Source organism: Prunus mume, linkage group LG2 (assembly GCF_029339155.1).
Source record: "Prunus mume cultivar Tortuosa linkage group LG2, ASM2933915v1, whole genome shotgun sequence".
NCBI classification, from domain to species: domain Eukaryota; kingdom Viridiplantae; phylum Streptophyta; class Magnoliopsida; order Rosales; family Rosaceae; genus Prunus; species Prunus mume.
In genome coordinates this window covers 7,474,971-7,495,445 of record NC_142699.1, presented here as the reverse complement: position 1 = coordinate 7,495,445, position 20,475 = coordinate 7,474,971, and the positions used below count along the sequence as shown (strand labels likewise).

Sequence of the window (20,475 nt, the reverse complement as noted above, 5' to 3'; positions counted from 1 at the left end):
TGTGGTATAGAAATATGGGATAATAATGTGGTAAGTGTAACATTACTCTTATATTATTGGATATGTAGGCTCTGAAATCGGTTTACAAAGGGGTATATTTGTCTTTAAATTTTTTGAAGATAAGGTGGGTGAGGAAATATAACAAATGAGTGGAAACAATAGCACTCTTATTTAACTAGAAAATTGAATCCAAACTTGGGAAAATTCTACGTCATCAAAATTTGTGCCTAGTTGCACTAAATCATGACCTAATCCAAGTGAACTTTACACTAAATTCCTTCCACATTCCTCCTGAATCTTACAAATTCTTCTCTAGTTCTCCATTGCTAATAAATTACAATATTTAGCACACACTTTTGTTTTCTTTAATCTTTACCCACCGACAAGGCACAACAACTCGCTAAAGTGCAGAAGCTAGAGAGAAGGAAAAGCTTTTGAGCAGCATTTGACGATAGAGACAGACACAGAGGCCCTACCACTTGCCATCCACAACCCTAGGGTGGCTGCCAAGAGCAGCCCCCTTCCCACTACCACCACTTATATAAGTCTTCCAACTGCCTATATGCGCAGCGGAGGGTCAAAGAGTCAACTTAGGCATTGTCATTTGGATGAACGGAGAGCGCTATCATAAGCAATGACTAAAACCAAGCTTCTTCATTCATGACCTCAAAGAGTCAAGCTTTTGATGAGCACAACCACTATATAATAATATATCTTCCACCTTTCTTTACCCTTTTGATTTTTCTGCAGACCCTTTTGATTTGTCTGCAGTCCCTTTTGATTTTTCTAAAAGGAACATTCACACCTACATCACAGAAACTTCTTCTAGTTATACTACTCTTCCTTTTTCTTTCTTTTTTAAATGATAAAGGGGGGCAAAAACCCCAGAAACGCTGCACAGCTAAACTAGTCTTCCTTTTGCTGTGCAAGGAAAACATGCAATTTCAATCTTAAAGGAAATTAACACTTTTTTAAAGGATCACATTCACATTTGCAAAAGGATATCCTTGTTCAGATTTCCAAGATCAATTGCTGCAATTGTGGACAGTTGGGGCTTTTTTATTTTTGTGGACATACTAAATTATATTGAGTTGGGCTAGGTGACTAAATTGGCTAGGTTGATTGGGGTCACTTCGTGTACAAGAAAGGCTGAAGGCCAAAACATTCTTGAATCTTTGTGTTAAATGGATATCGATGCCTAGATGTGAAAAGCTGACTCTTTAGCGTTTAGTACTTAGTACTTAGTTTTTTAATAAAAAGCCATTATCTTGGATCTTCCCAGAAAGCAGAAAAGGACAGATTTCACAACATTATCTGATTAGTTTAAGTATGATTTCATGGGGTCCATCTCTTTATGTCAAGTCTGCAGCACATGCACTCCATGGAATTTTTGGATGGTAAATTTTCCCATGTTTAATTCTTTCTATCAGTGGGGTTTTAACAGTTTGTTTGCACTCTCAATGGTTCTTATGAAGGTACCATATTTTCTACTAATGAACATATCAGTGGCAGGGCAATATGATTGATGAAATATTGGATCTTTAAATTAAACTAAGACTAATAAGCTTCTGCCATATTTCTTCTAATTTGCATTGAAAAATCAGAGAAATTACTTGGGAAATGGGAAGTACTCTTGATTTGATTTCAGATGAATAAGTACATGGCACCGCCTTTTCTTTTTTTGAAGACAGTAAAAACCAACACAGAGACACTAAGCAACAAAAACTAACATCAACATCACCAATTTATGCTTTGTTATATGAACATGAACAAGAATTGACCCCAATGACCAATTCTCTTTCCTTCCCTAATTTAGGAAATGCTGAGTAAATGGGCAGTTGGTTAAATTCTGCTAAATCAGTAGCTGGTCTTGAATGGCTTGTAAACCTTGAGATCACTGACCACCCCAGCAATTGAGCCAGCAGCAGCTGCTATGGTTATTATAAGGCAAGCAACACTTAGGATTTGGAGGCAAAGCCATCTTGTGCTCCACTTTGGGATCTTCTTTTGAACAATATACATCTCCACAGGGAAGTAAACTGTGAGTGGCCAAAACCCAAAAGCCCCAAGAAGTCCAACCACGTCGTTGAAGAAGGGGAGGATCATGGAGATCACAGTGGTTATGATCACAAAAGCTGTCCTCCAAATCATTCTGAAGAGGTTAAGGTTGTAAGGACCGATTCCAGGGATTTGGAGTCTGATGTCTTTCGTGATGAAATCGCTATCTGGGAATTTTTGTGCTGCGGTTTTCTCAACAAAGGCGAAAAGAGGCTGAGCATAGACTTGGTATGCACCAACAAGGTGGACTACTATAGCAGCATTGGCTATGTCCAGGAGCCAGTATGGGTTATAGAAACCAAAACCAGTGAGGAGGTTTCCAGGGGATAAGTCTCCAAAAGCAGCATATCCCATGCAGCCACAGAGCATGTAGAAAAGGGTAGTGACTGCCACACTAATTTGAGTGGCCCTCTTCATTGTCTTGGATTCAGATGGTGGGGATCTTATTGTGTCCTGAATTTCAATAAGGATGAGAGAGTAAGAGTACGCAAAAGCTATGTCACCAAGTGCTTGGAAACTCCTCCACATCTTTTGCATTGGAGTCACAGTGCCAATACTTATTCCAGTCATGCTTCCCATGATGTTTCCATTTGCTGGCAATTGACAAGCAGAAATGCAAGCTTCAGTCATCTTTAGTAAAACCCAATTTAATCCCAAAAACTAATAAGTTCAGATTTTAAATCATAAGGTTAGCTGCAAAGCTAGCTATTTGTACCTGCAACTTGAGCAATTCCAAGGCCAAGTCCAATTGTTGAGTAAGTGAAGGACATGACTGCAGCAACAATGGAGAGCCACCAAAGTTGATCGAAGTTTGGAATTTGAGAGAAAATAATTTCTGTGATGCCAAAAGCAATCATATAGGGGTTGCTGTTTATATGGCATGGATTCTTCCCACCACTCTTGTGGAAGCAGTTAGACCTTTTTATTGCCCTGTTTAATCAATACCAGAAGAAGAAAAAAACCATTAGCCCAAATATTATTTTAACATCACTAAAACAACATCACCAGATTCCTAATTGAGTTCTAAATACTCAGACTTACATCATGCTTATAGATGATGCTATTGTGTAGCCAATGGAAACTCCAAAAAGGTTCAAGTACTGAACATATCCACAGATTTTGACCTTAGCTCCACCTAAGAAAATCAAAGTTAACAGAACAAAACTTTAGAACCTTTGGTAAAAGACTAACTATTTTTTTTTTCTTTCTTTCATATGGCCAAAAAGATCAAACCACTAGCAAAATTTACCAAGGTTGGATCTAACAGCATCCATGTAAGTATAGTTTCTCTTTCCAGAGACAGAATCGCCGGAACGATAGCAAGCAGAGAGAAGAGTGGAAGTGTAGTAAGTGACAAAGGAGAACAAGAGCATGACAGAAGGACCAGCAACCCATCCAAGCTGAGCTGTGGCCCAAGCCAAGGAAAGAACACCAGAACCAATCACAGCAGTAATGATGTGAGCACTTGAAGTCCAAACAGTTCCTGGTAAACAAGCAAGACAAAGATTAATGACCAACAATTTAACATGATCAAGGCCAAAGACCTGTCTTTTAAATGCTTTTTAGCATACTTCTGTGTAAAGAAGATAAATTTACCAGTTCGTTTGAGACGACCATCATCATCAAAGCACTTGGAGCCTCCTTGTGGAGGCACATCAACTGAGACGTCAAAAATTTGGTGGTGATGAAGCTGCTGGTTCTTTGTATTGTCCCCCATCTTTGTCATAAAAGACACAAAAGTTCAAGCCTTTTAATTTGTGTAGGATAAAATAACAAGTCTTTAGCTCTATGCACTCAATATCTATGAAAAAAGAAGGAAAACAAAGAGATGGGTTTTGTTCTTTAATTGATCTAAGACTAGTTATATGAGCTTGTTTAGCTCTCTGCTACAACACAATGAACTGACACTTAGAATGTCACACTAAACACACCTCAAGAAGAGCTACAGAAACCCAAATGAAGTACAGAGATTTGAAGTCGGTATGCAACATGGAAATGGGAGGTGGGGGTATATATAGCAATTCTGTGGCAAGAAAGTGCAAGGCCACGTGGTCTAATAGACCCAAGAAGACTCAAACGTCAACCACCGAATGCAATATTTGCCTGTGTGCCACACACACTCCAAATTTTCATCCAACTTGACTGAACTTCAAAGATTTTAAAAATCTCTCCCAACTTTGATATTTTTAGTGTAGTGACCCACCAAAAGCACTTTCTCCCTCCTCTCCTTTTCAACTTTCAACTCTCACACGTAACTTCTATTTTGTTCCAAACGGCCAAGACCCCCAGATCAACAGGAGCCACTGTTTTGAGTTGCCCAATTTTGGGATGTAGTTATTATTATAGTACTTGTAGTAACAGTTGAAAACTTTTAATCATACAAGTCATGCCGTTCGATTATATGGTTGTGCATCAACCAAATGTTAGCCATGTAAACTACTAAAAAACATAACCAACGAGGTCTAATCGGGTAAAAAAAACCTTAAACTTATAGACCAGTAATCTAAGGTTTGAACCGATATATCCACATATTTTGACCTTGGCAATGAAAAAATTACTTTAACATGACTTCGTGATACATACTTGTGCGTATATACTAGTTTATGCAGCAAGAAAATTCATGCTAAATAAAAAAAAGTGCTCCAAACAATGCTATTAATTAGTAGCTGACATTGAAAAGCAAGAGCTTCTGAAGATCCTTACCGTCATTAGTTGCTAAGCCTCTTTGCTTATGCAAAATGCAGCAACCCAACAGAGAGATGGATATTAGTTTGGTTGTTGGTTGTGCATATCTTGGATCAATCGGAGCTTCCTTATATAGCAGAATTCATAGCTGCTAAAAACCGATATTTTAATCTCTCTTTAAAACACCACCCTAGAAATCAGAATAAAAAATTGTCCCCCGTGTAAGGCTTATCATCCATCCCTTACTGAAAGATAAGAATAATGAATATGGTTCTCACATAATTATTCATCCCCACAACACAGAGAGAGAGAGAGAGAGAGAGTATATCAACCCATTCAGAGCATTTTCATCAATAATATATCAGTCAAACGTTTCTTCTTCTTTTTTAAGTGATAGTGACATTAAAATAATCCAGACATATTGCACCAAAAGACCCACTAACTTAACCACTCACTCGATTTAACATTGGAATTTTGACATCTTCTACTGGATACTCAAGAAAAAAAGAGAAGAAAAAAAAGACATCTTGTTGGCCAGCTGTTGTGCAGCTGAAAACAGAGGAGCAGATTAAACCAAGATATTAACTGGTTTTCGAATATTTATATGAATAATCTTGGTGTTAAAAAAACAGTTGATTCATTTAACTTCAAGGGAGGAATCACTTGGAATCCCTGTTCAGCAGACCAAAGATGAGGCTCCAACATGTAAGATTCCTGGATAAAAAATAACAAAAAGAAGAACAAAACTACAGAATTTAAATAAATATTCAACAATGATATTTGGTCTCACCAAGCCTGCAGCAGGAATATTGTGCTCCAAAATTGATGTGTTATGAGCTTTTTTTTTATACAAGCGATATTGAAAAATGGGTAATTCGAACATAGAACCTCGGATGCAACCGTAACCATATTGAGTTGCATATTGTTTCTTTTCCAGGCCAACCAAAATAACAGAGAAAAACGCTCTCAAAGCTGCTTAATTAGCATCTCCAAGGGATGAGGTATGTAGCAAAGCAAACCAAAATCTCCTTGCCACCATTGTCAAGCTTCAAGGAGTGATTCATCACCTTTTCTAGACAAAGACAAAATACCTTGTTGTAAAGTGTGAGGCAATTTGACGCCCAACAATTTTTATAAATTTAAAAGAACCTCCATGGGTAAAACTAAATAAGAAAGTAATAATTATTTCAACTATTTGCCTCATCCTTTACAGCCACCTATATTTTTGATGAGGCTTGGAGTCAAAAGGACACATTTGCCTCGCCTCCTCTCTTGGAGGTATAGTAACTACTATTTCATTGATTCTATCACAAGTCAGTTTTTATTCCAGTTGTAATATTTGAAAGTAGATAAAGTGAATTCTTTTTCTTTTTGTTTGGTCGAATGGATAAAAGAAATTCTTTTCTTTTTTTGTGTGGACATAATAATAAACTAAATTCTTTGTATTTTTTTTGGGGATAAAATTGGATAGCTTGATCTGACGCAACCCAGAAAGCATTTGATCATGATCAGTTTGTAAGCCTACTTGGGCATGAACATTTACAAGTAAGAACAAAATTCCTTTTCAATATGGGTAGTCGTACAACTTCCAAATAGGGAATCTGACAATACTAAAACTGAAATATCCATGTTCAGAATTAAATAGTTCAAGATTAAGAGCTCGTTTGATAACCATTTCAATTTTACTTTTTAGTTTTCATTTTTCATTTTTTGTGCTAGGATATAGAGGACAGTGAGAATGGGAGTGAGTATGAGATTGAAACAGAGGATGAGAGGAGAGGATGGGATCAAATCCCTGAAAACTAAAAACTAAAATTGAAATAGTTGTCAAACGGACCCTAAAATTTTGATTATTAGATTTCAAAAAATAAAGTGCAAGTTAATTAATTGTTTTACTTCTACTCAGAAGATGACCATATATATTCAAATCAACCTAGAAATACCTTTCCAAGTAGTAATTCTTAGATTTGACGACCAGTTTCATTTTTTGTCAGTGGAAGTTTAACAAACCGCACTCTCAATGGTGCTTGTGAAGGTACCATATTTTCTGGAAGGGCATGTCAGTGACAGGACCATATGATTGATGATATAGAATTCAGTTGGACATTAAAAAATTGTAGCAAGAAATTAAAGTTCAATAAGGTTTTGCTTGAATTCTTGTGTTTGGCATTGAGAAATTATAATGGCACTACAAGTAAAGGCTTTGCTAAATCAACTGCTGGTCTTGAAGGGCTTGTAGATCTTGAGGTTTTGGACCACACCAGTAACTGAGCCAGCTGCAGCAGCTAGAGCTATTACAAGGACAGAAAGACTTATGACTTGGAGGAAAATCCATTTTCTGCTCCACTTTGGTACCTTCTTTTGAGCAATGTACATCTCCACAGGGAAGTAAACTGTGAGTGGCCAATATACCAAAGCCCCAAGAAATCCAACCACATCATTAAAGAATGGGAGGAGCATGGAAATCAAAGTGGTTATGAAAACATAAAATGTCCTACACACCAATCTGAAGAGGTTAAGGTTGTAGACACCGAAACCGGGGATTGGGATTTTGATGTCTTTTGTGATGAATTGGCTATCTGGGAAAACTTTTGCTGCTGTTTTCTCAACGAGCGCGAAAATGGGTTGCACAAACACTTGGTATGCACCAACAACGTGGATCACTATGGCAGCATTGGCTATGTTAATGAGCCAATATGGATTGTGGAAACCTTTGTCACTGAGGAGGTTTCCAGGGGACAAGTCTCCGAAAGCGGCATAGCCCATGCAGCCACACAGAATGTAGAAAATGGATGTCAGTGTCAAACTAAGTAGAGTGGCCTTCTTCATTGTTTTGTACTCAGACGGTGGGGATTTAATTGTGTCCTGGTACATGTAAATGTTTGTGTTAAATGCAAAAATCACCGAGAAACATATGGCATTGTGACTTCGGAAGAAGATATAAACCTGAATTTCAATGAGGATGATAGAGTAAGAGTAGGCAAAAGCTATGTTACCCAGTGCTTGGAAGGTCCTCCACATCTTTTGAATTGGAGTCACGCCAACGGTAATTCCAGTGATATTTCCCTTGATTTTTCCATTTTCTGGTGTTAACAAGCACAAAAAACAAGCTTCGATCAATTTTACAAGAACAACTTGAATTCTTAAAACTAAGTTCAGATTTAGAAGCAAAAGGTAGCTATTTGTACCAGCAACTTTAGCAATTCCAAGGGCTAGTCCAATTCCTGAGTAAGTGAAGGACATGACTGCAGCAACAATGGAGAGCCAGGTCAACTTATCAAAGTTTGGAATTTGAGACAACAAAATTTCTGAGACACCAAAAGCTATCATGTAGGGATTGTTGTTTATATGACATGGGTTTTTTCCACCACTCTTGTGGTTGCAATTACACCTCTGTATTGCCCTGTTTAATCAATAGAGAAAACAATTATCCCAAAGATCATTTCAAAATAACTAACATAATATGCATTCAAACATCACCAAATTCTTAATTGAGTATAAACACTCTAGACTTACGCCATGCTTATAGCTGCTGCTATATTGAAGCCAATAGAAATTCCAAAAAGGGCCACGTTCTGAACAGATCCACAGAATTTGACCTGAAGTGCACCTGAAAAATTGAAATTAGCAGAACAAAGATTGAGCTTTTGACCTTTGGACCAAAAGAAAAAGAAAAAGAAATAACAATTCTTTCATGTGGCCAAAAGGATCAAAACATCATCAAAATTCACCAAGGTTGGATCGAACAGCATCTGAATAAGTGTAGTTTCGCTTTCCAGTGATGGGATCACGGTAGCAGGCAGCAAGAAGAGTTGAAGTGTAGTAGGTGATAAAGGAGAACAAGACCATCACAATAGGACCAGCAATCCATCCAAGCTGAGCCATGGCCCAAGCCAAGGACAGAACCCCAGATCCTATCACAGCAGTAATTATGTGAGCACTTGAAGTCCAAACGGTTCCTGTACACAAACAACACGAAGAATAATGACTAACAATTTAACATGAACATCAAAGCACATACATTTTACTTAGCATTGTCAAGATGCTTTGCTTTTAACCAAAAGTTAAGCTTGGAACTCCATTACAGAAGTATAACTTACCAGTTCGTTTCGGGCGGCCATCGTCATCAATGTAGTTGGAGCCTCCTTGCACATTGAGTGAGACATCAAAAACTGGGTTGTGGTGAAGCTGCAGGTTCCCTGTGGCAGTGTGATCACCCATATCTTTATTGTTCTTTATTTTTCTTGTTTCTTTTAGTGCAAGCAATAGGGGGATGGGGGTTTACACAAATATTCATTGGGTGCCTAGGGGTTTTTGACCCTCTGGTTGAAAGAATTGGAACGTATGGGGAAAAGCCACATTCATCATGAGGGCATATTGTATTGATTTATACAGTATTACAGATAGAGTCCTATATCAACTATGATAAGGATACAATGTTATCAGATAACCAAGAGGAATCCCACATGGGATAAACCTAAATACAAGATAGAGTTCTAAAGACAATAGTCATCTAACACTGGTCACATGGGTGGAGGTGGAAGAGCTCAACCAACTGAACTATACCCACTGGCAATGTGATCACCCATCTTTGCTACAAAAAGACTAACACATTGTTGATAAGCTGATAAAAATCTTATTATTTCTCTCAAGGCAACTGACTTAATACATACAAGTGAAAGAATAACTAAATTATTAGCTATAATAACTCTAGAGCTGTGATCGAAGCCATGGCAGTCAATCTTAGCACAACAGAATCTCAATCAATATCAATCAGATCAAAGAATCGTAAAAGAACTCTGATATATTTGACTTGTAGAAAATTCTTACATAATGATATTGAAGGCTGGTAAAAGCCCTATATAGTCCTGTAAGTAATTCTCTCACAATAATTACAGTAATCGGCATCACTAATCTAGTTTAGCCACCACATCAGCACTAACCAGTTCAACTAAGTTAGCAGCTGATGTGGCATAAGGTTACAATTTGTTAAGGGTCTAAAACAGTTTTAACAAAACTTTGACTAGAGTGAGCTGACTGTGATGTGTGGCTGAGATTGATCTGAGAAAATAAGGGATGAGAAACAGACGGATCTTGTTCTTTAATGAGTCTGAGCCTTGTTATGAGTTTCTGTAACTGTCATTGCTTCTGAGATTGACATACACTCAAAGAGTCACACAAATCCAATTTATCTACTGTTGACTAATGTGAGCGTGACTAAGTTTACTAGACCACCTTATTAATCACATCTTATGTAGAGATAAAATTCACTTGTTTTGATATATCTCATTTTTACGAGACATGATCCTCTAATGAATGTGGTACAAATAATTTTATTATTTTTAAATTTTAGAAAGATGGTGTTGCTCAAAAAGATAGAGAACCATGTAACTCACTTTACTTGTCAAGTTGTAATGAGTCAATGTTGAACACAAAAAATTCACAAAAAAAATTGGATTGTGTTTGCCTAAGCCCATGTCCAGCAAGCTTATCTTATATAGATGATAAGTGTTTAAAAAAAAAGGAAGTAAATCCAACTATCCCATATGCTTTTCAAATTTCAAAGCCAAAGGGTAAACTAATTCAAAAGTGGGTTGATCCCACGTGCAAGTCCCCTCATTTTCCTGGAAGCTTGGTATTTAGGTGCAAGAAAGGAGTTCAGAACAAATGGGAGTTTGACCAGCCAATCTCAAGAGGTTGGTGGTTCCAATTTTTGTGGGGCTCAGCTAATCTTTAGGGGAAAAAGAATTGAAAGTCCTCTAATTGGTTCTGATCCAAAGGAAAAAAGGAAGCTTATAAAAAGCAATGAGGAGGACAGGGAAAAGAGGAGGGCAGCCATGAGGTTGCAGAGACAAAAATAAAAGAGGAGGCTTCAGAAAAAAAAAGGGCTCGCAAGGCCACAAAGGCAGAGAAGAACAGCCGAAAGGTGGGGAGAAAAAAAGACAGAAACAATCAAAGATGCATCTGCAATAAGGCTCCTCTCTTTAGGTCCTTCATGATGAGTGAGTAACCCCGAAATGATATGGATGTAAAAATCCATGGGTGAGAAACCTCGAAATTATATGGATGAAAATCCATAGGTGATTAACTCCGAAATTATATGGATGAAAATACATAGGTGAGAAACCCGAAACTATTTGGGTGAGAAACCCCGAAACTATTTGGATGAAAATCCGTGGGTGAGTAACCCCGAAATTATTTGGATGTCAAAATCCATATGGGTGAGAAACCCAGAATCCCTGCAGCTAAAAAAATCTAGAAAGTGGGTTCACATATGCAACAAACAAAAAAATTGGGAACGAAAGTGGCGTACAGCCACTTTGTTCATGTTGCTGAGTAAATAGGAGGCTCAGTCTATTGTCTTGCTAAGTCAAAAAAAAAAAGACTAGTGTCATCCACTTTGTTTGAGAGGCTTTGGCAGCTTGGTGTTGTTGCACATGGCAACAACAAGCAAACAAAATGAAGAAAAGAGGGAGCCATCAGCCTCTTTTTTTTGGCAGCTTGGCGTTGGCAAACCAGAAAAAAAAAAAAAAAAAAAAGCAAGGGAAGAGGGCACTTCCTTCACCTGTCCAATTCCTTTGCATCTTTAATTCCTGAGCTGCACGCTGATCTCTTTTGTCACAAAGACCACCGTTGCAATCCAATTTCTGCTCAAACATCAAAGGCCCAAGATAGAATAACGGGCTGTAAAAAAATAATTGTCCGTTAACCCTCAAAAGTCCAAAGTATTTAGGCCTAGTTTGGGATTGCTGCCGCTTTTAAAAAAAACTGCTTCTGCTGTGCTTTAAAAAGAATCAGTAAAGTAAAGCATTAAGCGTTTGGTAAACTGTAATTTTAAAAGTGTTGTGAGTATGAAAAGCAGTGTCAGAGCGTTTGGTAAATTTTACCGTAAAAGTGCTGTAACTATTTATAATTATTAAAATAGACATGATGCTGAAAATGCTTTTTACTAATCTGAGTTGGAAGTACACCAGATGAAGGTGCCCAGGATTCAAACACACTCCCATATATTTTTCCCTTATTTTTTGGGTCTGCAGTTTTGATATTTATTCACAAAAGATTAATGGAAGCCAAAGAAATAAAGGGAATTAAAAGTTTGCAGCAAAACTAGTTGGGTCTGCAGTTTTGAATTATCTCAAATTATTCGTAAAATTTAGAGCAGCTATATTACAAATTAGTTTTTCTGGTTGTAACAGATTTTGACTGGCATTGCTGGCCTCACAGTTTTGGCTCTTAGCTTGTGGAGATATTCAAGAAGACCCTAAAATCGTAGGTGACAATGACATAACAGAGCTCTAGATACATGAAAAGGGCCAAGGTTCCGGTAATAAGTTTAGGACGGTTCCTTTTTTCAATGCTCAATGATTTGAGGGGTACATATAAGCTCAATAATAGCTGAATTTCTATAGAACCAGAATTTATACAGAGGATAAGATACTAAGATGGAAGCAAATACAAATTTATTTGGCCCCATTCAAGGCTTGGAACAAGAATGTGTATTTCTCCTTTGTAACTTCCTGGCATGGACACCTTTATGCTTAAAGAAACTATTGACAACCAGTAGACAAAATCTGGACATATAAAACCAATAGAAACCATGGACAACCAGTAGAAAAAATCTGGACGTATATAAAACTAGTAGAAACCATAGACAACCAGTAGGAAAAAATAAACAAAACAAAAAAACAAGAGCAGCACGTATATAAAAAGTTTGAGAGATTGAAGAATCTAACCTTGTCAAAGAGATTGAGAGAGATTGAGCGAATGGTTGTCTCCAAACTTGGGAGGCTACGTGAAGATGAACTTTGGTGTCTGCATATTTGAGAGAAATACGTTAGGATAGATTTCTAACCTAATAAGGGTATTTGTGGAATTGCGAAAATTTCATTAAAGGGAGCGCGCTGCTTCAATTAAAAGCACTTTAAAAAGCAACCGAGGTTGCTTTTAAAAGCTGTCAAAAGACCATTGCTTTTAAAAGAAGCAGGATATTTTATTTTTACCAAACACCTTAAACTGCTTAACTTTAAAGTTAAGCAGGTTTTTGGCGAAAAAAAGCAATCCCAAACGGGGCCTTAATGAGTAATCAAATAAATACTCATTAAATTTACGGAGGCTCAAATTGCCTATTATATGGTTAATGCAAATGTCAATTTTAGAAAATTAGTGAGCTAACCGAAATTGCTTATTATTTTTCTTGAACATTGACAAAAAGAAAAATGGTACAAAACCATCCAATTTTCCTCATGGGTCATCTATCCATACAAATTTCGTTGAGATTAAATTCAAATCTCTCAAACAGAAATTCTCAATTAATGGATCACACTCACCGGTTAATTTTCAATTTTTCTCACGGGTCATCTACTTATGAAAATTTCAATGAGATTAAATTCAAATCTCTTAAACACAAATTCTCAATTAGTGGGCCACACTTACCCATTAATTTTCAAATTTTGGAATTACGTTGTTTTGATCTCATTAAGGGCACGTAGGCAGTCTAGCATCTCAATAAACGCAACTGCAACCAAATTTGAATCCTTGGTTTTATCATAACCAAATTCGTCCAAACACTTTTCCAAATGCAAATGTAAATTGTAGAGAATTAGTGGATTCATCAAAATTGCTCATTATTTTTCTTGGACATTGACAAAAAGAAAAATGGTACAAAACCATCCAATTTTCCTCATGGGTCATCTACCCATGCAAAATTTCATTGAGATTAAATTCAAATCTCTCAAACAGAAATTCTCATTTAATGGGCCACACTCACCCGTTAATTTCCAATTTTTCTCATGGGTCATCTACCCATGAAAATTTCATTGAGATTAAATTCAAATCTCTCAAACAGAAATCCTCAATTAATGGGCCACACTCACCCATCAATTTCCAATTTTTCTCTTGGGTCATCTACCCATGAAAATTTCATTGAGATAAAATTCAAATCTCTCACATAGAAATCCTCAATTAATGGGCCACACTCACCTATCAATTTTCAATTTTTTTCATGGGTCATCTACACATGAAAATTCTAACAAGAATAAATTCAAATATCTCAAACACAAATTCTCAATTAGTGGGCTACATTTACCCATTAATTTCTAATTTTTCCCAAAGGTCATTTACCTATGAAAATCCCCAAATTGTCTCAAAGACACAAATTCTAAATTGTTGGGCCACACTTACCCATTAATTTCTAATTTTCCCCATAGGTCATCTACCTATGAAAATCTTCAAATCGTCTCAAAGACACCAATTCTAAATTATTGGGCCACACTTACCCGTTAATTTACAAATTTTGGAACTACGTCGGTTTGATCCCATTAAGGGTACGTAGGCAGTCTAACATCTCAATAGACGCAACCACAACCAAATTCTCACCAATCAAATCTCCACACAAATCAATTCCGAACTACGTTGGTTTGATCCCTTTGAAAGGGTACGTAGGCAATCTAGAGATTTAATCTAGATGCAACCATCCCAAACACAATTCCATATCGAATCCCTGGTTTATTCAGCTAAATTCATTCAAACACTCCTCAACACAATTCAAATCAAATTCCCCTCGCAATGAGTCATTTATTCATTGGGAATCTTTGAACTACGAGTGGCTTGATTCCCGCAAGGGATACGTAGGCATCCTAAGGTTGGACTTGGGAGCAGTTGCAAAATCAAACACACACGTTTTGTTTCTTTATGATGGAATCAAAGGGTTTTCCCTTTTAGCAAGAGATTGTAATTAAGAGACTCGGGTCTCGAATGGGTCGAACCTAAAATAATAAAACCCATTAACCAATTAGTGGTGATGAAATTATGTTGGGAGATTCACATTTTTCTTCAACAGTTAAAAACCAGAAGTGAATTTCATTCCATGCACAATCCCAATGGGAGTGAGATAATATTTAACCGTTCCCATAATAAAAAAAAAGTCACAAAACCTACTTTGGTTTAAACGGCCCAAAAACTTCAAGATCTCTCCCAAAATTTACTCAATTTGCCTTTTGTTCCAAACGGTGATGACCCAGAGCAGTAAAAGCCATTGATTTTAGTTACACTAACACTGTGCAAGCATATAATCAGGACACTGATTGCCTCTTTTCCTTGAAGGAGACACTTTTTCTTGCAAATCATGGTTTGACACCTATAAAAGAACTGATCATGTACCCATTCGTTCTCTCCTCTATTCATAACTCCCCAATTGAAATGAGTAAACATGTGTTATTAATGGAATGAAGTTAGCAAACACCACCACAAATTTTCTACTCATAAAAAAATTTAAAGAGTCAAGAGTTGCAGAAACACAAAAGACCAAAAATAAAGACATAAATAAAAGGTCATGGGCACATAAATAAAGGCATGGCATTTGGAAACCACACTTACCTTAGCACTGTCAAAGGCCACAACTGGTGATTGATTTAAAAGCTTGAAGAAACTTTGTGCTCAAATATTGTCCCAAAAATTGCCAATGGATCTAGGCTTAGTTATATGAGCTTATTCAGCTCTCATTAACACAAAACACTAATCACACCCCAAGAAGAACTACAGAAACCCAAATGAAGTATAGCTTCGGATTAATCATTTTATTAGTCCCTGAATTTTGACCCAATTTGCATTTGAGTACCTCAATTTCCAAAATGGTTCCCAAGGTCCTTTAACTTTAATTTCGTTTGGACAAATGGTCCTGCCATTAATTTTGTTGACCTTTTTTCATTAAATGCAGGGGAAAAATTTTATTTTTATATTCAAACAATAAAAAATGAATAAAAAATCATATCTTTAAAATAAAAAGAAAATCAAATAAAAAACCAAAAAAAAAAAAATACAAATTTATAAATAAACCCAATCCTAGACATGTATTTATAAAAAAACCCAAACACTATTTAAACATAGAAACACACCCAAAATCAACAATTGTATATTTTTTGGGTGTGTTTATCAATGGATTTTGAGTGTGTGTAATGATGGGTTTTGGGTGTGTTTATAAAGTATTTTGGGTGTTGGGTTTTCTTATAATTTCAGTCCCTATTTTGGGTGTTTTAGTGAAACTCCCAAAAAAAAAATCAAGTTTGGTGGAAGTAGAAATCGGGATAAAGGGGGAGAGAGAGATTTAATTTTAATTTTTTTGTTTTTTCAATTTTTTTTTCTTCATATTTTAATCAATTTTGATACAAAAATACCATTTTGCTCTTGCATTTAACATAAAAATTAACAAAATTGACGGCAGAACCATTTGTTCTAATGAAACTAAAGTTAAAGGACCACATGAACCATTATGGAAATTGAGGTACTCAAATGCAAATCGAGTCTAAATTCATAGACTAATAAAACGATTAACCCTACAACTTCAAAAGGATGAAAGAGAGACTAAGGGCCCGTTTTCCAATTAAGCAATTTCAAATCTTAAAAATGTAAATTTGTTTTCCCAATTTCATTTTTTAAAACATTCTCCAAAAAGTTAGACAGGCCGTAAGTATCCTTGTTCAGAGAATTGAAGTCGGCATACAAAATGGGAATGGGAGGTGCATATAGCAATTCTGTGGCACGAAAGTGCAAGGATACTCAAACGTCAACCACCAATGTAATATTTGCCTGTGTGCAACAGACACCAAATTTTCATCCAACGTGACCCACCAAAGCACTTTCTCCCTCCTATCCTTTTCAAGATTCAACTCTGACACGTAACTTCTATTTTGTTCCAAACAGCCAGGACCCCCAGATCAGTAGGAGCCACTGTTTTGAGTTGCTTAACTTTAGGATGTAGTTTTTATAGTACTTCTAGTAACAGTTCAAAACTTCAGATCTTACAGGGCATCCCTTTTGATCACATGGCTGTGCATCAACCAAATGTTAGCCATGCAAACTACTACAACTCATGAAGCACTGCTATTCCGTCGCTAAAACTCATGAAGGCCCACCCACAGGGTGGCCCTCTTATATAATAGAAGGAGTGGGTCGATAACGCAAGTCTGTATTTCCGAAGCATTTTTACCTAGAATAAACCGCTATTGACAATTTCCACGGCACGAAGGTCAAATTCGCTATACATGCCAAAAGTGTCTAGGCTGGCATAAATTTGTGAGAGTAAAATGGAAGGAATTATTTGACCTAATTGGGAATTACTCAACCTAATTGGGAGTTACTCAATTTAATTGGGAGTTACCCAATTAAATTGAGAATTACCTAATTAAGTTGGGAATTAATTTGATTCCTACCCCAATTCCCAATTAAATGAGGAGTTACCTAATTAAATTAGGATTTGATCTGATACCTACAACGATTAGGGATTTGATTTACCCTAATAAATCAAATCCCTAATTAATCAAATCAATTCCAAATAGGGGAGGAATAATTCCCTTCCATCTATGGAATTATTCCTCTGAAACCCTAATCTTGAGACCATTATAAATACTTGGCTACGCACAAAGGTCAAGGTAAGTCTAAATTCCTACTGAAACTCTGCAGAAATTATTTCTCACAAACCCTAGCCACCACTTTCTTTCTCTCTCTGACACAAGGCTCCGGCCACCACACACGGCTCCGGCCACCCGATTTTCCTTGAAATACCCTACCTAACTTAGGCATCGGAGGGCCTTTGGCCAACACCCCCCGGGTGTGGTCCTTTACCCCGATTTGTTTTACAGGGAGAAAGAGAAGTGGAGAAGACGAAGGAATCTTAGGCGAATATTCTAGTGGGACGAAATTTGCTCCCACAACTAACATGGTCTAGCCTAGCAGAAAAGGATATTTAGTTGTAGACTAGTAGTCTAAAGCTCGAACTCTCATGACACCCTTTCAGTGTGTGTGAGAAAAACACCCTCCTCCTTCCTAACTTTGGCAAAACTAAAAAAACTACTATAACATAAATTTATAATACATACTTGTACATATATACATATACATATGTGTGTATGCATGCATCAAGGCCAACTAGTGATGGATTTAACATATAGCATTTCCAAAAACAGACTAGTTTATGTAGGAAGAAAGTTCATGCTAAAAAAAAATTAAGTGTTCCAAACTTTGAAATTAGTAGCTGACATAGAGCTTCTTAAGATCCTTACCGTCATTATTGGATATAATTTCCAATAATATGTAAAATGCACAGACTGATTGATGATATAGAACTCAGTTGGAGATAAAAATATTGTATAGCAAGAAATTAAATTTCAATAAGGTTTTGCTAGAATTCTTGTCTTTTGCATTGAGAAACTAGAATGGCACTACATGTAAAGGCTTTGTTAAATCAACTGCTGGTCTTGAAGGGCTTGTAGATCTTGAGGTCTTGAACCACACCAGTAACTGAGCCAGCTGCAGCAGCTAGTGCTATTACAAGGACAGAAAGACTTAGGATTTGGAGGCAAATCCATCTTGTGCTCCACTTTGGTACCTTCTTTTGAGCAATGTACATCTCCACAGGGAAGTAAACTGTGAGTGGCCAATATCCCAAAGCCCCTAGAAATCCAACCACATCATTAAAGAATGGGAGGATCATGGAAATCAAAGTGGTTATGATCACATAAAATGTCCTCCACACCAATCTGAAGAGGTTAAGGTTGTAGGCACCGAAACCGGGGATGGGGATTCTGATGTCTTCTGTGATGAATTGGCTATTTGGGAAAAATTCTGCAGCTGTTTTCTCAACGAGTGCGAAAATGGGTTGTGCAAACACTTGGTATGCACCAACAAGGTGGATCACTATGGCAGCATTGGCTATGTCAATGAGCCAAAATGGGTTGTGGAAACCTTTATCAGTGAGGAGGTTTCCAGGGGACAAGTCTCCAAAAGCAGCATAGCCCATGCAGCCACACAGAATGTAGAAAATGGATGTCACTATCAAACTAAATAGAGTGGCCTTCTTCATTGTCTTGTACTCAGATGGTGGGGATTTAATTGTGTCCTGTTACATGTAAATGTTTGGTTAAATACATAAATCACCGCGAAACGTATGGCATTGTGACTTTGAAAGAAGATATAAACCTGAATTTCAATGAGGATGATAGAGTAAGAGTAGGCAAAAGCTACGTCACCAAGTGCTTGGAAGGTCCTCCACATCTTTTGAATTGGATTCACAGTGCCAATGGTAATTCCAGTGATATTTCCCTTGATTTTTCCATTTGCTGGTGTTCAAAAGCACAAAAACAAGCTTGGGTCAACTTTACTAGAACTACTTGAATTCTTAAAACTAAGTTCAGATTTAGAGGCATAGCAGCAAAATGTAGCTATTTGTACCAGCAACTTCAGCAATTCCAAGGGCTAATCCAATTCCCGAGTAAGTGAAGGACATGACTGCAGCAACAATGGAGAGCCAGGACAACTTATCAAAGTTCGGAATTTGAGACAATAGAATTTCTGAGATACCAAAAGCTATCATGTAGGGATTGTTGTTAATATGACATGGATTTTTTCCACCACTCTTGTGGTAGCAGTTAGACCTCTTTATTGCCCTGTTTAATCAATAACAAAAACCATAAGCCCAATGAACATTTTAAAATAACTAACATAATATGTACTCAAACATCACCAAATTCTTAATTGAGTTTAAACACTCAAGACTTACACCATGCTTATAGCTGCTGCTATAGTGTAGCCAATAGTAACTCCAGTAAGGACCACGTTCTGAACAGATCCGCAGAATTTGACCTGAAGTTCACCTGAAAATTTGAAATTAGAAGAACAAAGATTGAGCTTTAGACCTTTGGACCAAAAAAAGAAGAAAGAACACTTCTTTCATGTGGCCAAAAAGATCAAAACATCAGCAAAGTTCACCAAGGTTGGATCGAACAGCATCCGAATAAGTATAGTTTCTTTTTCCAGTGACCGGATCACGGTAGCAGGCAGCAAGAAGAGTTGAGGTGTAGTAAGTGATGAAGGAGAACATGACCATAACAACAGGACCAGCAATCCATCCAAGCTGAGCAACAGCCCAAGCCAGGGATAGAACCCCAGATCCAATCACAGCAGTAATTATGTGAGCACTTGAAGTCCAAACAGTTCCTGGTGGACAAGCAAGACAAATATTAATGACTAACAATTTAACATGAACATAAAGTACATGCATTCTTCTTAGCATTATGAAGGTGTTTTCCTTGCAACCAAAAATTAAGCTTTGACCTCCATTACAGAAGTATAATTTACCAGTTCGTTTCGGACGGCCATCGTCATCAATGTACTTGGAGCCTCCTTGCACAATGAGTGAGACATCAAAAACTGGGTTGTGGTGAAGCTGCAGGTTCCTTGTGGTAGTGTGATCACCCATCTTTGCTACAAAAAGACCGACACATAACTTAGCCTTTTCATGTAAAATACAAGTCAAACATTTCCTTACTCTTCTTCTATTGTGATCTCAAAGTTTGTTCAGTAGGTATGCAAAATCAATGAAAATAAGGGATTAAAAACAGATGGGTCTTGTTCTTTAATGAATCTGAGCCTTGTCTGTAACTGTCATTGCTGCAACTCATTCCGAGATTGACATACACCTAAAGAGTGACATATACTGTTGACTAATGTGACTAAGTTTACTAGACTATATTTATTGAACACATTATTAATCACATCTTATGTAGAGATAAGACTCGTTTTAATATGTCTCATTTTTATGAGATATCATCATCTGATAAATAAGATGCAAATAATTATATTATTGTCTAATTTTAAAAAGACGAATGTGCCTCCAAAAGAGAGAGAGAGAAAGAGAGATATCCTGTAACTCACTTTACTTGTCAAGTTGTAGTGAATAAA

General features: G+C 36.9%; 3 protein-coding genes across 5 annotated transcripts; all 3 read right to left on the bottom strand.

Annotated features, from left to right (window-relative positions):
• Positions 1 to 1,609: 1,609 nt before the first annotated feature.
• LOC103319778 (amino acid permease 3-like) lies at positions 1,610 to 4,902 on the bottom strand. 3 transcript variants are annotated; one of them, XM_008221370.3, is made up of 6 exons: positions 4,762 to 4,902; positions 3,655 to 3,775; positions 3,308 to 3,541; positions 3,100 to 3,193; positions 2,774 to 2,988; positions 1,610 to 2,651 (listed from the first exon to the last, which is right to left on the bottom strand). In XM_008221370.3, the coding sequence occupies exons 1-6, from the start codon at positions 4,765 to 4,767 to the stop codon at positions 1,858 to 1,860; spliced, it is 1,464 nt and encodes a 487-aa protein (XP_008219592.2). In that variant the 5' UTR covers positions 4,768 to 4,902; the 3' UTR covers positions 1,610 to 1,857. The 3 variants fall into 3 exon arrangements, with proteins under 3 accessions (XP_008219592.2, XP_088902383.1, XP_008219591.2); XM_089046257.1 differs by lacking the exon at positions 4,762 to 4,902 and adding an exon at positions 3,990 to 4,107; XM_008221369.2 differs by lacking the exon at positions 4,762 to 4,902 and having other exon boundaries at positions 3,655 to 3,917.
• Positions 4,903 to 6,820: 1,918 nt separating this feature from the next.
• Positions 6,821 to 9,539, bottom strand: LOC103319779 (amino acid permease 3-like). The gene is made up of 6 exons (XM_008221371.3): positions 8,844 to 9,539; positions 8,475 to 8,702; positions 8,260 to 8,353; positions 7,932 to 8,146; positions 7,690 to 7,826; positions 6,821 to 7,608 (listed from the first exon to the last, which is right to left on the bottom strand). Exons 1-6 carry the CDS (start codon positions 8,962 to 8,964, stop codon positions 6,955 to 6,957), a joined length of 1,449 nt encoding a protein of 482 aa, XP_008219593.2. The 5' UTR covers positions 8,965 to 9,539; the 3' UTR covers positions 6,821 to 6,954.
• An 8,441-nt stretch (positions 9,540 to 17,980) lies between these two features.
• On the bottom strand, positions 17,981 to 19,996 carry LOC103319905 (amino acid permease 3-like). The gene is made up of 6 exons (XM_008221498.2): positions 19,873 to 19,996; positions 19,504 to 19,731; positions 19,295 to 19,388; positions 18,967 to 19,181; positions 18,715 to 18,854; positions 17,981 to 18,634 (listed from the first exon to the last, which is right to left on the bottom strand). Exons 1-6 carry the CDS (start codon positions 19,991 to 19,993, stop codon positions 17,981 to 17,983), a joined length of 1,452 nt encoding a protein of 483 aa, XP_008219720.2. The 5' UTR covers positions 19,994 to 19,996.
• Between the last annotated feature and the right edge of the window lie 479 nt (positions 19,997 to 20,475).

What these genes read in the sequence shown, in the direction of transcription:
- LOC103319778 (XM_089046257.1), bottom strand. Translation starts at nt 4,049, where the DNA reads ATGTTGCATACCGACTTCAAATCTCTGTACTTCATTTGGGTTTCTGTA. An exon ending in TGCTGTTAGATCCAACCTTG is followed by an intron (nt 3,194 to 3,307) that starts GTAAATTTTGCT and finishes TGATTTTCTTAG; the next exon opens with GTGGAGCTAAGGTCAAAATC. An exon ending in GCATCATCTATAAGCATGAT is followed by an intron (nt 2,989 to 3,099) that starts GTAAGTCTGAGT and finishes TTGATTAAACAG; the next exon opens with GGCAATAAAAAGGTCTAACT.
- LOC103319779 (XM_008221371.3), bottom strand. Translation starts at nt 8,964, where the DNA reads ATGGGTGATCACACTGCCACAGGGAACCTGCAGCTTCACCACAACCCA. An exon ending in TGGCCGCCCGAAACGAACTG is followed by an intron (nt 8,703 to 8,843) that starts GTAAGTTATACT and finishes GTTTGTGTACAG; the next exon opens with GAACCGTTTGGACTTCAAGT. An exon ending in TGGAATTGCTAAAGTTGCTG is followed by an intron (nt 7,827 to 7,931) that starts GTACAAATAGCT and finishes TGTTAACACCAG; the next exon opens with AAAATGGAAAAATCAAGGGA.
- LOC103319905 (XM_008221498.2), bottom strand. Translation starts at nt 19,993, where the DNA reads ATGGGTGATCACACTACCACAAGGAACCTGCAGCTTCACCACAACCCA. An exon ending in TGGAATTGCTGAAGTTGCTG is followed by an intron (nt 18,855 to 18,966) that starts GTACAAATAGCT and finishes TTTGAACACCAG; the next exon opens with CAAATGGAAAAATCAAGGGA. An exon ending in TCATCCTCATTGAAATTCAG is followed by an intron (nt 18,635 to 18,714) that starts GTTTATATCTTC and finishes TACATGTAACAG; the next exon opens with GACACAATTAAATCCCCACC.